Source organism: Mus musculus, chromosome 7 (assembly GCF_000001635.26).
Source record: "Mus musculus strain C57BL/6J chromosome 7, GRCm38.p6 C57BL/6J".
NCBI classification, from domain to species: Eukaryota; Metazoa; Chordata; class Mammalia; order Rodentia; family Muridae; genus Mus; species Mus musculus.
In genome coordinates, this window is record NC_000073.6 from 49,593,511 (window position 1) to 49,610,290 (window position 16,780).

At 51.4% G+C, this 16,780-nt stretch overlaps 1 protein-coding gene across 33 annotated transcripts in view; it reads left to right on the forward strand.

Annotated features, from left to right (window-relative positions):
* Window positions 1-16,580, forward strand: part of Nav2 (neuron navigator 2) — a 651,028-nt gene extending 634,448 nt beyond the window's left edge. For 27 of the 33 annotated variants that reach the window (XM_006541297.4, XM_006541300.4, XM_006541311.4 and 24 more), the window contains 7 exons: window positions 707-942; window positions 3,645-3,799; window positions 3,992-4,063; window positions 4,767-4,963; window positions 5,254-5,372; window positions 10,915-11,118; window positions 13,186-16,580. In XM_006541297.4, the coding sequence (XP_006541360.1) occupies window positions 707-942; window positions 3,645-3,799; window positions 3,992-4,063; window positions 4,767-4,963; window positions 5,254-5,372; window positions 10,915-11,118; window positions 13,186-13,311 (1,109 nt within the window). In that variant the 3' untranslated portion in view covers window positions 13,312-16,580. The remainder of the gene's footprint in view (window positions 1-706; window positions 943-3,644; window positions 3,800-3,991; window positions 4,064-4,766; window positions 4,964-5,253; window positions 5,373-10,914; window positions 11,119-13,185) is intronic. The other 6 variants (XM_006541294.4, XM_030243110.1, XM_006541295.4 and 3 more) reach the window with 2 other exon arrangements.
* The last annotated feature ends 200 nt before the right edge of the window (window positions 16,581-16,780 follow it).

Sequence of the window (16,780 nt, forward strand, 5' to 3'; positions counted from 1 at the left end):
ATTGATATGATAAGTACATGTTGCCTTGACCCGCTTATTTCTATGTGGATTCTGAGGCTTGAACTTGTGTTTCCACGCCTGTAAGGCAAGCCCCTTTACTGACTGAGCCATCTCCCTGACTCTGAGAGCATCCTTTTAAAACCAACAAGTGGCTAATGAGGTTGTCCCAGATGGAAAGAAGAGAGAAGCTTCCATTTTTAGCTGGTGCCGGTCAAAGGCCTCAGTATGTAAGATTTCAGTCTAGGCCCACCAGTCCGGATTCCCATTCTCAAATCCTGGTTTCACCTTGTTTCTGCCCTGCCTTCTGGGCACACCTGAGTGTGGGCAGCTTGGTGCCTGGCAGGAAGGAGAGAGAAGAAGCAACCTAGATTCGTGGGAGACATGGATGGGCAAGACTCAGGCATCAACTGAGGTAGGCACTACAAGGCTAGCAAATGCTAACAGGCAGATGGAGTCCAGAGCTAACAGGCAGATGGAGTCCAGAGTTCAGGGAGCCCAAAACTGGAGTTGCTGCTGACCAGGAGGGTGGCTTCCTACAGCAGCAATGTTGAGCTCTCAGCCTCCAGTGTCCCTGGGTGGGCAGGAGTCTTAGGACGACCAAGAGGAACAGGATGATGTCATGAAGAGGGATGTTGTCTTGCAGAGAGATGATGCCAGAGCTAGCCTCTTCGCCCAACTCTAAGCCCTCCCCATCTCTCTCAAACAGGGCTCACGGAAAACAGCCTGGACTCTCTGGTGTTTGAGTCCCTGATCCCCAAGCCCATCCTGCAGCGCTACGTATCCCTGCTGACGGAGCACCGGCGGATCATCCTCTCGGGCCCCAGCGGCACTGGGAAAACCTACCTGGCCAACCGGCTCTCTGAGTACGTGGTACTTCGGGAAGGACGGGAGTTGACAGATGGCGTCATTGCGACCTTTAACGTGGACCACAAGTCCAGCAAGGTGAGGAGGCCACCCTGAGCCCACTGCACGTTGGGCTCTTTGAATGCTGCTGTCACTATGAGCATGGTCAAGCCCTCCATGCTAGGAAGGCCAGGAAAGGAGCTCAGAACAGGGCTGGCAGAAATGGACAATTTGAGTCAGATCCTCTCAGCCAGGACCATCTGGGGCTAGTCAATCCTGTCCACTCACAGAGATAGCTCCTTCAGACGTATCTAGTTCGCCAAGAGTGTAACATGTGCCTACCGGGCGTTACTATTTTTTTCCCCAAGTAAAACATTTTATGAGACAACAGTATCACCAATAACAACAATCACAGCTGGCTGACATTGATGATGTCTGTCACATGAACAGCAAACTGTCCTCACAGAGCCCTTGAAGCTCTAGTTGTCCTTGTCTCCGTGTTGCAGGACTGACAACAGCAGCTTGAAGGATATTTGTCACATGTTAGACACAACTCAGACCAACTAAGTGTTGGTACTGGGACCCTGGTTGAGATCTTAGAGGCCTGTGCATAGCCAGCTCCATCACCCCTCATAGTGAACAGTGGAGCCATAGAGTCTGACCTGGTCCTGGCTGGGGGGCGGGGGGCCTGCGAAAGGTTGTTGCAATGTCCTTCATTCATTTGTTCATTCATCCATCCATTCATTCATCTACCCATCCTCCACGATACAGTGGAAGCCTGTGATTCCTACCTGCTACGTGTTGGCGCGGCATGCCTGGAGTATCAAAAGTGACTTGGAAAAGGCTCCTCTGCCTTATGAGTCATCTCACGCACCTGAGAAGATTAGATCTCAGGCCTGTTACTTATATCCGTGGTTATCGGCCCTGCTTACCGGTTCCTCTTGTGCTTTTGATGTAGGGAGGGGTGAGAAAAAGCTCTCATCTCTCTGTCTACAGCTTAGGAGTGGATGAGTGAAGGAAGGCCAGGTGGTGGTTGGCAAACTGTGCCCAAGCTGATCCATTTCCCTGCAAGGGTAGAGTGTCCATGCGGGGTGTGGCTAAGCCATGCACTGCAGGGCTGGCTAAGAGGGCTAAGAGTTCCAAATGAGAAGGAACCAAGAGATCTGCCTGTGGTGAGCAGCAGTCGAGAGGAGGGAAAAACCTGGAACATTTTCATGAGCCAGCTGAACTTTGGCTTGAAAGGGGAGCCTGGAGAGGTGTGCACCTGTAAGAGACGAAGGAACCATCCCCTCCGCCCCCCCACCCCCAGTAGCTGGGCAGTTCTCACAGGCCTCAGTCTGACCCAGCCTGTCACTTACCCCTGGTACAGTCTCAGGATGGTGGCCTGGCTCTATGCCTTAACTTCTGTAAAAAGGAGCCAATCACAGTCCATTCATCACAGAGTTCACCACCCTGCCTAAGTCTAAGTCCCCATGGGTGTCCTAAGTGATGTCATCAGACTCCCCTCAAGAGGCTCTGGAAAGCCATCTTCCCTGCTGTTCCATCCTTGTGTCTTTTTCTGATGAGTAGCCCTGACCCAGGCACACTGGGCCGTCCCAGTCTCCAACCAAGATAACCGTCAAGGTTCAGTTGCAGCAGGTCCTTCGCTGGTCCCGGGGCATATAGACTCACCTGCCCCTATTTGCTTTCCCATCTTTCAGAGCACTACCCAGCAGCACTTACATGTGGCTGGAACCTCTTCTGCTCCAATAACTTCTGCAGAGTTAGCTCCCAGGAGGATGCTTTGGAGATAGCAAAAGATGAGACACCTGCCTTCAGAAACCTGGGAAATTAGCATAATAGCAAGAAATGATAGTTTCCTAAAGAAATGGTCAAGCGGGAATTAAAAACTGGACCTATAGGCTGGGATGTCCCAGAATCCACATTTTAAAGAAAAATATTAGGTACGATGGCTTGCTTATAATCCAATACTGGAGAGGTAGAGACAAGCAGATGCCGGGGATTCATCAGACAGACAGCCTAACCCGCTTGGTGAGAGGGAGGGGGGGGGGGGGGGAGAAGGGTGGGGAGGGAGAGAGAAAGAGGGAGAGAGACCCTGTCTCAAAACACAGGGTTGATGGTACCTATCTGAGGAACAACACTCAAGTTTGTCCTCTGCACACACAGGTACACACATGTAGATGCATACATATGCCTGTGTGCACATGCACAGCAGGGAAAACAAGAGCCCTTGAGCAGGGCTGGAGAGATGGCTCAGCAGCCCTGAGTAAGCACTGACTGCTCTTCTGAAGATCCTGCATTCAAATCCCAGCAACCACATGGTTGGCTCACAACCATCCGTAATGAGATCTGACGCCTTCTTCTGGTGCATCTGAAGTCAGCTACAGTGTATTTATGTATAATAATAAATCTTTGAGCTTGGAGCGAGCAGGGACTGAGTGAGCGGAGTTGACCAGAGCCAGCAGAGCTCCTAAAATTCAATTCCCAACAACCACATGAAGGGTCACAACCATCTGTACAGCTTCAGTGGACTCACATACATAAAATAAATCTTTAAAAACTAAAAAGGCCTTGAGCAGACATTTTATAAGAGGCTGGAGGCAGACCACCACAGGCCTTCCATGTCCCATGCTCACGGCATCCCTGGAGCACCACACCGATGCCCTGTGACAGATAGGTCTCAGGTGGTGTCCACAGTGTGACTTCATAAGGGGTACCTTCTTCCTGCCTTGGCCTTGGACAGTGAAGGCCTGGAGCACGTGAGTCTTCCCGCTCCAAGCTCATTCTGCTGACCCCCGTAGGAGCTGCGCCAGTATCTGTCCAACCTGGCCGACCAGTGCAACAGCGAGAACAACGCTGTGGATATGCCTCTGGTGATCATCCTGGACAACCTGCACCACGTCAGCTCTCTGGGCGAGATCTTCAACGGGCTGCTTAACTGCAAATACCACAAATGGTAAAGGGGGCTCTAGACCTCTGGGCGGGGAGGGTGGCAGGGGGCACACAGTGAGCCAGGCTATCGTGACAGCGAAGTGTTGAATGCACAGCCAGAGGGGGAGGGGGTGGGACGACCATAGTCCCTTGCCTGTAAGCCCTTGCTCTCCAGCTCACCCCTAACTCTGGGCTTCTCACATTGTGTTCCCAACAGCCCTTACATCATCGGCACGATGAACCAGGCTACCTCTTCCACCCCCAACCTGCAGCTTCATCATAACTTCAGGTGAGGTACCCTGGCCCCTCATCCAGGTAGAATGGTGGGTGCTCAGCCCTCTCAGAGCATCTGGTGTGGGCTAGGCTTTCTGTTGGGCGTTTCCTCCAGGTTAGCTCATTTAGTTCTCACAGCGACCTTACGTAATTCCATTTACCCATCGGGTTTACAATGAAGAAACAGAGGCTCAGGGAACCTAACATAAGAGCCATACACCAGTCAGAACAGAAGCCTACACCCTGACCTCTGTGACTCTCAGTCACTGGGTCAGTATCAGGAGGCAGTTGAGGCCATGTGTCCTGGCCTCTATTCAGCATGAGCAGTGATGGCCTGTGCCTTTAAATGTCCCCATGTAGCAGGGTCTGTGGAGCTGCCAATTCTATCTATCCTCTGTGAATCCTTCATGGCTGGGCTCCCCTCCAAGGGTAGTTCATCTCCATCAAGATGGTGACACAGCTTGCCCTGGCTTCACTCAGCAACCTCACGGCTCCCCGTGCCTCTTTCTAGGTAGGGGATAGACTTCACCACCTTAGCCTGGACCCTGCACACGTTTTTTCACTGGCCAACACACAAGCCAACCCTCAAGGGTGTACTAAATGTAGCCTCCACTACAGTAGGTATACTCACCTTTCCATTCCCAGACACTCTAGTTTTTGAGGCTTGCCAATCTCGTTGGGCATCCTTGCGACTGAAAGGCATTCCTTGTTTCTCCCAGGTGGGTGCTTTGTGCCAACCACACGGAGCCCGTGAAGGGTTTCCTCGGCCGCTTCCTGAGGAGGAAGCTCATGGAGACGGAGATCAGTGGGCGGGTGCGCAATGCAGAGCTGGTGAAGATCATCAACTGGATCCCGAAGGTCTGGCATCACCTCAACCGCTTCCTGGAGGCCCACAGCTCCTCAGATGTCACCATCGGTAGGTGGGAGGCCAGGCAGGCTGGGGCAAGCTGATGGAAGGATAGCGTAGGCAGTGGTCTTCCAAGAGCCCTGGCTCCCTCATATGTTACCCTCTGGGTCTTGGCCAGGACAGTTCCCAGCAGAGATGTCTTGCTGTCCTCAGAGATAAAGAAGGGCAGAGGGACACACCTCAAGCCATCAGCCCCACCATTACTTAGAGATTTCAGTATTCCTTTTATGAGGGAAGCTTACAATGGGGAGCCCACCCTGCCCCATTTCAGTTGTGATGTATCTCACTGTGGTCCCCAGGTCCCCGGCTCTTCCTGTCATGTCCCATTGATGTGGATGGTTCCAGAGTGTGGTTCACTGACCTGTGGAACTACTCCATAATCCCCTACCTCCTGGAAGCTGTCAGAGAAGGACTCCAGGTGAGAAGCATGCTCCTTTTGACTTCCTCAGACTTGAGTGCCCCATGCTCTCCTGCGTGGTCTTCCGAATGGCACACGGTGGAAACGACAGCTGCTTGAAAGTCTTGGCTCAGCTGCTCATTAGCACTGTGACTCCCGGGCAAAGCGTTTCACCGTCTCTGCCTTATCGGGAGGGGAGATAACAGCATTACTCTGCCACAGAGAGTTGTAAGGATTAAATGAAACCATGGCCATCAAGCCTCCAGCGTGGGAATGTAAAAGAGATCAAACCAGATACGTGGGTTTGATTTGTTTATCTGTCTTATGTGGTTCAAGTCCTAGATTAGGCCTAAGATCTGGGCCAAGCTTTATCGTTAAAGTTTTTCAAGAGGAGAAAATTGAGGCCCAAAGATCATAAAAGCAAAGCCTCAATGAGGCATCATGGTACACCCCCTAAAATCTTACACTTGGGAAAAAGAGAGGTAGGTTGTAAGTTCAAGGTTGTAGTGGCAGGTTACCTTGTAAGTTCTTACCAAGCACAGGCAAGACTCTGGGTTCTGAGACACTGCAGAGAAATCAAAGCTCAGAGGATCTGGAATTTGAATCTTCACCTTCTGAACTTCATCCCAGGTACTTCGACCTCAAGGCCAGGCAGGATATTGCCTGCCCAGCCTCAGCACCCCTCACAGGTGGTTCTGGCGGGCTCTCCTGGCTGCACATCTCTTGTATCCAGTAGCATCTGGGGAGCCCCCACTGCTGTCACTCAGCTTAGGAGTTACCGAGGAGCTTGGGGTGGCTTGATGGTTGTCTGGAGGACCTACTGCTGCCCCTGTGGCCTCCTTCCTCATACGTTCTCCCACTTGTGTCCTCTTTGCCTCGAGCGGTCCTTCTGATAACCAAAGGGGAATGACCTGAGTCACTTGAGAAAAGCCAGAGGCGACTGAGCGAAGATACCCAAGGTGTCCAAGGAGACAAAGAGGACTCTTGAGCTGACCCCTTGGTCCCCAGTGGCTGGTGGCACCAAGGCCCCTCCCATTTGGAGGTGAACTGAAAGGGAGGTTTCAGGCATAGCTGGGAAGTCACCTATGATTCCTTTGCTCAGGGAGCCATTGCAGAAGGGACTCTTCCTCTTCATCCAGCCAAGAGCAAAGGGCATAGATAGGAGGGGCTTCAAAGTGGCTGCTGCTGAAGGGCCTGCCTGTGACAGGGACCAAGTGGATGTGTCATTCTTAGAGGTCATCTGAAGGACATGTCCTCAGTGTAGAAGCAGTGAAGGGAGACAGCTGGGTTAGGATTGCCTAGTACCACCCTGTCCCAAATCTCCTAGCTCTGCCTGGTAAATTAGTACAGGAGGCGGCCCTGAAGTCTGCTGATTCATAAGGATTGGCCGTGTTTCCTTGTCGGGGTTAAGGTGGAAGTTGGAGGATCTACCAGGCTTTACACCAGGGTCCTGGCACTCCTGCAGCCCTGAGAGAATACAGGGAAGAAAACCCAAGGCCAGCCAAAGCTTTGACCTTAACATAGTTCCCTCAGCAGACCACCATGATTGAGTGAGGGCTGGAGTCCAGAGCAATGTGACAGCTACAGCTACTTTGTGACAATGAGGCCATCCTAGGGTCTCCTGTAACTTACAAGTGTTATAGGTAGCCAGGAAGCAAAGTTTTTTGGTTGGGTTTGCTGGGTTTTTGTTGGTGTTTTTTTGTTTTGTTTTGTTTTTTTTCGAGACAGGGTTTCTCTGTGTAGCCCTGGCTGTCCTGGAACTCACTCTGTAGACCAGGCTGTCCTTGAACTCAGAAATCCGCCTGCCTCTGCCTCCTTAATCCCTTAAGGGCGTGCGCCACCACTGCCCGGTGGTTTTTGTTGTTTTAAGCACAGTGTCTTATATAGCCTAAGCTGGCCTTGAACTCTGTATATAGCCCAGGCTAGCCTTGAATTTCTGATGTTTCTACTTCAAACTCCAGCATGCAGGGATTGTAGACACGTGCTAACACACGTGTTATTTTGCTGTTGTTTGTTTGGTACAGAGTCTCTCTGTGTAGACCAGCCTGGCCTTGAACCCACAGAGATCTGCCTGCCTTTGCCTCCTGAGTTCTGGGATTAAAGGTGTGCACTGCTGTGCCTGGTTTAGTGTTAGGCAGGGTTCTACCTGTGATTTCACTAGATGAGAAAAGTCCTTAATTTTTTAAAAAGCTCATTTCACTTCCCCTCTCTCCTTGGCTCCCTCTGAGGGAAAGCTGAGTGTGTGCCAGGTACCATACGGGGTCCTTCCCTCCTCACCTCTCCCCTGCACAGTGGCCACTAGGGAAGCACACTGTCATTTAGAACATGTGTGCCCTTCCTTAGCCAAGGCTATGAGTTGAGAAGAGGTGGAGACCTCAGAATAGGTTCCAAAGGGGGCTGTCACATGTTAGGAGCCAGAAAGAGGGCTGCCCATGGGGAGACAGGGAAAGAATACAGGGAAGTCATTCTTGCAGGCACCAGCCTTTACCATCAGACTCAGGCAATGCTTGCGTGTGGGCGGGACAGGACATGACAACGCATCGCCCCCTAGTGGAGAGCATGCAGGCGGTAGTATCTTTTTCTGGAATATGTGAATGAAAGTCACCTGTGTGTAAGTCATGCCTAGAAGTGCTTCCTAAATGTGAATGTTGGTGCTGCCGTGCACATCCAGGAGTCCTGTGCTTCCTGTAGGATCAGGAGGTTCGCAGCAGCCCAAATCTTAGTTTCCAGTGTCTTAGCATCATCCTTAATTCCTGAGCCAGTAGTAGACCAGCTTCCTCCTCCCTGGGGAAAGTGATTGTCTGCCTGTCCAGCTGCCCTCCAGAGTCTGCAGAAGAGCCCGGAAGCTGCACAACACTTCCTCTGCTTGCCTTAGACTGACTCACGGCCACCTGGCCTTGACCACATCCTGTGGAATGTAGGAAGGGTTGTAAAAAAGAAAATGTTTTTTGTTCTTACAGCTAATGTTTGCTGCACCTACGAATGCTTACCTTATGACTCAGTCTCAGGTCCCATTCCCCGTTGTCATCAGAAACGCTTGCCAGTGTGTCTGGTGTCTGCAGAGCGGAGCAATTCAGAAGGCCTGGTGTTGGGGGTAGACTGGGGGTGTTAAGGGCAGGTGCTGCAGAAGGACACCCAGAGACCTTTCCTCAGTTACCAAGGTCCTCTGACACCTTCTGCAGTCCCCTGTGCCAGCTTTGGCTTTCCCCTCCAAAAAATGGGAAAAAAAAATCTGACCTATGGGACAATTGTACTGGCCTGGTTTCTGGAAACCCAGTTGTTCTCTGAGCCTATAGTGCAGGGGCTAAGGATGAAGAGCAAGTGTGGACAAAACCACTGGGCCTCAGGAGTGCTAAGGGCATGCTCAGCCTCAGCCTTAGTGGTTCTAAGGCCTTGAGGGACCCCTTGGAAAGGCAGTCTTGTTCCTTCAGAGGGCCCGGTAGGGAGAGGCTTCTAATCTGAATTTGCTTCTTCAGCTGTAACCATCCCCAGCCACTTCTGTGTCCTCTTCACTCCTGATCCACACATGGGTCCACACCCGCCCCTCTCCCAAATCGTTCCTGCTCATACTGAACTGCTTTAGGCTGCTGGACTGAATTCAAGAACCAAGATTGATGAAGGGAGCTGTAGCAGCAAACTAGGCTAGAGGCTAGGCTGGGGTATGGGGGAGACAATGAGCTGACATCTGACAAGATAATGTCATAGGAGGTGCTGAGGTAAAGTGAAGGAGGAAGCCACTAATATAAAGAGATGGGCTTATCTAAGGTGGGGGTAGTGTGGGTGGCATCCTGGATAGAAATCAGATTCTAAGACCTGGAGTAACTCAGGGGACTCGGGGAGAGGGGACCCACCAGAGCGAATGATGAACTTAGGCCAGGCTGACATGGGGAGGTCTGGTGAACAGCCCCGCTCTCAGGCTCCAGTAATATCGTTTCTGCTGATTCAAAGTGGTCCCGTGGGTAAGTAAGAGGGAAAGGCCCCAAGAAGGAAGTTTGAGTCCTGGGTTCTAATCCAGATCTGCCTTCCAACCTTTCACATCAGCAGTGCCGTTAGCTTCTGGTGTCCCATCAGATAAGAGAGAGGGCACCTGTTAAGTAGACGGGCTCTTTTTCAGTTGAGAAACTGTAACTTTCAAAGGTGTGGGTCCATTGGACCAGAGCTGGACCCCGTTATGTATTGGTCTGAGTACTATTTACCTCTTCATTTCCCCTCTGCAGCTTCCAAGAGGTTAGAAGAGGCTCACAGGGAGGTGGTGTCTGGAATTTTCCATCTATGTACCCTGAAGTCACTGTAGAAGCACCTCTTTACAGCCCAGACAACCCTACCCTGCCTTGCCCTGTCTGTGAGCATGCCCTATCATGTCTGCTTTGATGCCAGTGGCCAGAGGGTAGCAGACTTGATCTGCAATGGCTCTTCTGGGGCTCCCCCATCTCTAAGCCATGGGGCGATGCTTCTGTTCGAGTCATCATTGCTGTTCATGGCTGGCCCCTGGCACCCAGGGCACGCAGAGGAAACAGACACGCCAGACCCAGCCTCACAGTGGTCAGAGCCTCGCTGTGAGAAGCCCCCCAGCTTAGGTTTCCATTCTTTAAAGAATACATACATCTCACAAGGCTGTCAGGAACAGTCATTAAGATTACTGCCAGGTCAGGGCCTCAAGGCTTGAGAAAAGAACCCTCGAAGCAGGATATTGTTGGCCTTGTAAAACTAAGAGATGGTATAGCTCGCCCTTTGGGGACTACATCGGTTCCTCTCACTGGCAAGTCTGAGAATCCGGAGCCAGCAAAGATCTCATCACTGTTGCCCGTGCACAGTGTCCTCTCTTAATGTTGTACTTAAAAAGGGACTCACGTGCCCACAGAAGCACTCTGAGAGTCAGATATACTTGAAAAATGGGGGTTCAGGACCTGGGGAGATAGCTCAGCTGTCCGTGTGCGTGTCACACAAGCAGCAAGGAAGAGGACCACAGGTCAGATCGCCAGAACCCATGTAAATTCCCAATAGCTATGGGGTCCCCCTTTTACTTCCATGGTCAAAATATGAGGAAATGAGACCCCCAGAGCATGCTGGCAGGTACACTAGCTGAATCACACAGCTCTGGGTCCAGCTGACCAACTGCCTCAATGAGCACAGTGTGGAAGACACCCAGTAAACTCCCAACATTGACCTCGGGCCTCCACATGCACACTTGTGCACATGTGGACATGCGCACACACAGCACACATGTGCATGAAAAAAAAAGGAGAGAGAAAAAAATACAGGTTTATTTCATCATCAGACCCTTGTCTTGCCATGTTGCTGCCCAGAACCCAATCTCTGAGTGGGCTTAACCCGTGGGATTCTAGAGGTGACTCGGGAAGGTTAGTTAAGAGCCGAGAGTGAGCCCGAGTCTGTTAGACTGAGCACCTAACCCATTGGCTGTGTTTATCCTGGACGATTTCTCTAGTTCATAATGCTATTCAGAATGCTGGTTTAGGAGGTTTTCCATTAAGCTACAGAACTGGGGCAACAAGAGAGAGTCTCGGCCTGCTTCCAGTCTGTACCCGTTTTTGCCTGTTTGCAGCTCTACGGAAGGCGTGCCCCCTGGGAGGACCCCGCCAAGTGGGTAATGGACACCTACCCATGGGCCGCCAGCCCACAGCAGCACGAGTGGCCCCCACTCCTGCAGCTCCGGCCTGAGGACGTGGGTTTCGATGGCTACTCCCTGCCTCGGGAGGGGTCAACAAGCAAGCAGGTGCCCCCCAGCGACACTGAAGGAGATCCACTGGTGAGTTGACAGCACTGAAGGGAGTGGCAGCCATGGGCTGGGTGGGAGGCAAAGCTCTTGGGGTGTGGGAGATTGGCAAAAGCTTGTTGTGGAAGGCTGGACTCACCCCATTGATAGGGACAGGACGTTCCTCTCTGGTATTTTCTTCCATGGTGTGCATTTCCCGTTTAAGGCCTTTAACTTCACTTGAAGTTGTTCTTGTATAAGGTTGAACGTTCGATGTTTTTATTTCCTTCCCCTTTGAATGTCCTCTGCCCCGCTGTTTGTCCTCTGATTTGAGATGGTACCATTGCCATATACTGTCCTAGAGAGTACTAGGGACTTGGCTCCCAAGCCAGACAATGAGAGGTTTTTAAGACCAGGAGACACAAGCAGAAGGCGTGACAGCCCCAACCCAGGTACCCTGGCTAGTGGGATGAGACTGAACCATGCTTTGCTAAGGGACAAGAGAAACTTAAAAAAGAAAAAAAAAAAAAGAGGAAGACAAACAGACAGACCTTGGGTAGCAATGATAAAGCCCCAATCAATTCTAGACTCATGCATAGCAATGCTGCCAAGTTATACCTCACTCAACAAAAAGCCATAGGAGCTTTTTGGAGGAAGGAAGGAAGTGTGCCCAAGTCCCCCCAGATATGGCTGTCAGCCTGCCTGAAACCCGCCCCTCACTTCTATGGCAGCTGCGACAAAAGTCGGACAAAGAGTATTGCTTGCATTGCATAATGGAGGAACACTCTTCAGAAGGGCGGCAGGGCTGGAAGGCAGCCACATCACCTGTTCTAGCCCTCGTGAGGAGCCAGTGGACTAAATAAATGCCAGCAGGTGACCTCGGTAGTCTGCGTCCTGCCAGTCGCTGCTGCAGCACAGCCACCCCGTGTTGAGGCTGTGAATAGGTGCTGACTAAAAGAATTCAACGCTGCTATCCTGCCCAGGGTCTGAAGGGAATGCCGGATCCAGTAGACATTTCTCAAGGCCAAGGTCATGTGGGTCTTACTGAGGCTAGCAAGGTCATTGCGTCATCCGTCCTGAGATCTGGACTGACTGGGGGTATTCGATAGTGAGTAGCCCTCTCTGCTGCAGAGAATTAACTGCTGTATGGCTGCCAGAGGAGGTTAGGAGGTTAGGCTTGGGTTCTTTCTCCACTTGAGGTAAAGGTGGCAGGCAACAGCTCACACTCTGTCTTAGTTAGGGTTTCACGGCTGTGAACAGACACCATGACCAAGGCAACTCTTAGGACAGCATTTAGTTGGGGCTGCCTTACAGGTTTAGAAGCTTAGTCCAGTATCCTCAAGGTGGGAGCTTGACAGCATCTAGGCAGGCATGGTGCAGGAGAAACTGAGAGTTCCACATCTTCATCTGCAGGCTGTTAGGAGAGTACTGACTTCCAGGCAGCTAGGAAGAGGTTCTTAAAGCCCACACCCACAGCGACACACCTACTCCAAGGCCACATCTTCACGTAGTGCCACTCGCTGGGCCAAACATATTCAAAAGCTTGCTCTGCAGCGGGTGGGCTGTTCTTGAGTGGTCAGCACACCATGTCCTTTGCTCCCCAAGAGATCAGCCCTGCGTCTGGTCCACGCACGGGACAAGGGAGGCTCGGGTGCTTTGGTACGTGGTGTGGCGCATATCCCCTGCACCATGATTGCTCCTGGCAAGCTGCTCCTCCCCCTCCCAAAGGCTGTGGCAGTGACTGAGGCCCTTATGCCTCAGATGTCAAGGCTGCTAGCGACAGCCGTGGGGATGGCATTGGTAGGGTTTTCCACTTAACTCACAGTGTGGCAAATATATTAGCTCATCCCAGACCTCCACATGACGGGCAGGAACTATTGAGTTAAGTTTGAGCAGTAAGGAAATGCCACAGAAAAGGACTAAGTAACCTTTCAAGGTCATGGAAGGGTAAGCAGGGAAGCTGGAATCTGAGCCCAGGACTCTTGTGCTCTTGTCTGCAGCCTCTCTGGTAAGCCCTGACCTGCGGGGTGAGTCTGGAGTAGGTGGCGGGGGCTCCAAAGAGGCCAGGGTGGGCTTCCCAGCCAACTGGCAGGCACTCCAACCCCTCTGCTCTCCCCACAGATGAACATGCTGATGAGGTTGCAGGAGGCGGCCAACTACTCCAGCCCCCAGAGCTATGACAGCGACTCCAACAGCAACAGCCACCATGACGACATCCTGGACTCGTCCTTGGAGTCCACTCTGTGATGGAGACTCCCCCACTCTCCCTCGCTCCATCCCACCCCGCATCCTCCACTTCGTTCTGAAGATGACTTCCTGAGCCAGCCCTGGCTGCCACAGCCTTGAAGCCAGAGCAGAGTAGCGGGAGCAGGAACCCCTCCTCGTCCCTTGCTCTCTGCCCTCGCATGAGCAGCCCAGGACCTCCCCTTCCGACAGTGACAACTGTACTAGCCTCTCTTCTACCCTCATCCTCGTTTTTTTTTTTGCCTTGTTGCCGTGACCTCCGTGAGACACTGAAAATACTTCATGGGAAAGGATCCTCACTGTTGAAATATAAAGGGTTTAAATGGAAATTTTAAACGTAAGATTCCACTTGGTGCCCTGAAACCCAACAGCATCCCTCCACATACTACCCCCCAGACAGAAAAGACTAAACTCAACTTGGAAACACAGACAGCAGGGCTTACTCCCAGCACAGACCCCGCCAGTTTGGGTCTGGCCACCAGCACCCCAGAGCCATGCCACCCACCCTCCATGGAAGAATTGGTGCTAACGAGGGCGCCTGCTTGGAGCGCCACCCAGGGACACCCATACATCACATGTCTCTGTTTTCCACATGGTGCTCGCCTTCCCGAGAGGTATTCTGTCTATTCCAGTGCACCCCTCCCCCTGTTCCCGGCCCATCATCCCTCCCACCCACCCCCACCCCCACCCCCATGATCTGTGAGAGCAAGTGAAGATGCAAGAATGTGAGTGAGCAGATGGGGCTAGCAACACAGAAAAGCGCGCCTGTTTCCTTCGTCTGTCTAAATGGTCAGGTTTCTGTCCGCAAACACTGTGTACTGTACAAGTAGTTCTTTGGAGAACTATCAACCCCTGCCTGTGTCTGCCTTTCTTCCTGGTTGATTGTGAAGGCCCCTTTTCCCCAACCCCCACTCCCTTGACCAGAATTAGTCCTTTGGTGAAAGCAAGAACTAAGTAGAGTTTGCCTCCTCCCTCAGCCTGGGTTTTCAGTGTCCACTGTCACAGTTCTGGGCCCTCGACACCTCCTTCCGGGGTTGTGTGGGCATCCATATCCTTTCAGATAGAGGAGGACTAGTTCTCCTCCTGTGGGTGAGCCATGGACCTCGCCTTTCCTTCTTGTCTCTGAGAGCTGAGAACCCCACAGCATCACCTTGGGCACCCCAGACCCCAGTTGCAGGAGGAGTTGACGATGCCCCCTCACCAAAAGCTGGCACTTTCCTCAGATCCAATGTGACACAGCTTAGCCAGGGAGGGGCGGCCACCCTTCCCAGAAACCCGGCCAGCCGTGCCTCCGTCCCGATGAGCCTTGCCTGACCTCTTCGGTGCTGACCGCCCCCATGCAATGCCTTACTGGTTTTGTGCTGACCGTGTCCATTCACATGAGTGTTGTGCCTGCCTGGGGTTGTGTGTGTGTGTGTGTGTGTGTGTGTGTGTGTGTGTGTGTGTGTGTGTGTGTGTGTGTCTTCCCCATCGAAGTAAACAGGGCTATAAGTCATCTATCCATGAAGAGAACACAAGTTGCCGACCTCTCATCTCAGAGAGTCATCTATGTGGATGTATGATTGGGGGGGGGGGAGGGGGAGGGAGGGAGGGAGAGAGAGAGAGAGAGAGAGAGAGAGAGAGAGATGTTTTTTAGGCTCCTATCGGTCTCCAGCCAACAAATTCACTGGACAGTGACCCCACAAGTCCATTCAACCTTGCAAATTTGTACTCTAGGACACACCCCTCAGTGTGCCATGGCTTCAGCACACTGGTGTCCTCTTCACCGTATGGACATCTTTGAGCTCTTTGTGTTTTATAGAAACTTTCCTGGCCCCACCGAGGGTGTCTCTGTTAACGATCAGGGTTTTTAACCTCATCTTTGATGTTCCATTCTTGAACGTTTGTCTTTTTTTTTTTTTTTTTTTTTCTTACCCTAAGAGCTTGGCCCAAAACTGCTCGCTTTCTTTGGAATGGCACTGATTTTCTTCCTCATTGAAAGGAACAAGAATGTGTCCTGCTAACTGGTAACTAGAAACATTTCCGTTCCCTGCTGTAAGCCCAGACCCAGCCTGCCTTTGCTACTAGTGTGGATGTGAGTGTGTCTTCTGTTGTTTTGTTTGTAATAAAAGTTTCAAACCACGTGTCTAGCCTGTGACCAGGGCCAAACCCTGAGCCTTCCAGTGCCCCTGAAGGGTAGCCCTTCTCAGTCTTGTCTCCCAGCAACGGCCGTACACTCTCATACTGTGAATTTGGGAGGTAGGAAAATCGAACCCCTCCTCAACATAGTTTTCTCAGTCACCTTAGGAGTACACCGCACCAACATTGCTTAAAACTGTTTCCTTAGCAACACCCTCTCCCCACTCTCCACGCCCAGATGTCTCTCCCAGCCCACCCAGGATCGCAACAGCAGCCTGTGTACCCATTGCTGCCTGACTTGGTTCTGTAGCCCCAGAGTGCCTCCTGGCTCAGCCACCTTCCCGAAACACTGGGAAGTGGGGCTGTCTGAAAGGCACATTTCCGACTGGGTCATGATTTTCCTTTTAAGTTGCTCGACCTTGGACAAAATGACTTTGTACCCATTTAGAACTCTGTCTGCAATGCTTCCATTTTGCCTTTTTCTATAGATAGGCTACTTTTGAAATCCTATGCAATGCCGCTGCTGAGGTACCAGGGGGAGCCAAAAGTTTTCTTCCCAGGAGGCCAAGAATTCTACAGAAGTCCTTTTAACTTAAGGTTGGGGGTGGGGTGGGAGTGTGACAAGGGCAAGACTCACCCAGATCTTCCTCTGACCTTGGGGACATTTTAAATTTTATTGTTTAATGCTCGACTTTAAAATTCTGTGTGCTCAAATTCCAACCCTGGCAAATCTACTTCAAAAGCAAAAACAGTCCAACTTTGCGGATATCGAATGGGAGGTTTGCTGTTTTGACCTGCTTGTCTCGAGCCGAGCGGTTTATGAAACATGTTCTATAAGATGTACATTTTTTTTTTCATTGTAACATAGAAATTGTAAATATTCGATGAAACTGCTGCATTTTGATGACTTTTTTCTAGCCATTTTTAAAGAGAAAACTAGGAATTGAGTATTTTGTGTACGGTATGTTCCCCACCACACCACCACCACCCCTCCATCCCTCTCCCCCCTCTATTTAATTCTCATTTGTCATCAGGTTTTTGGGTTTGAGAACAATCCGCTGGAGATCTGCCCCATGTCATAGAGAATAAAGCTGATGATTGTACCAGTCTTAAATTATTCATGATCCAATAAACTTAATGCTTATTTATTCATACTGGTGGTTTGGCTTCTCAGTTCTTATGAGACCCGGCTCATGTTGAGTTCACGCCAGGGGGACATTGTTCTACCCCAGAGGCTGTGAAGCTGAGAAACCTCAAACCTGCTTCAGATCCACCCTTGCTGGGAAGTTGTCAGGAGTACCTCTGTCCATTTCTCCTAGAAGTCACCACTGCTCACCGGAGCTTGTTGGAGCAG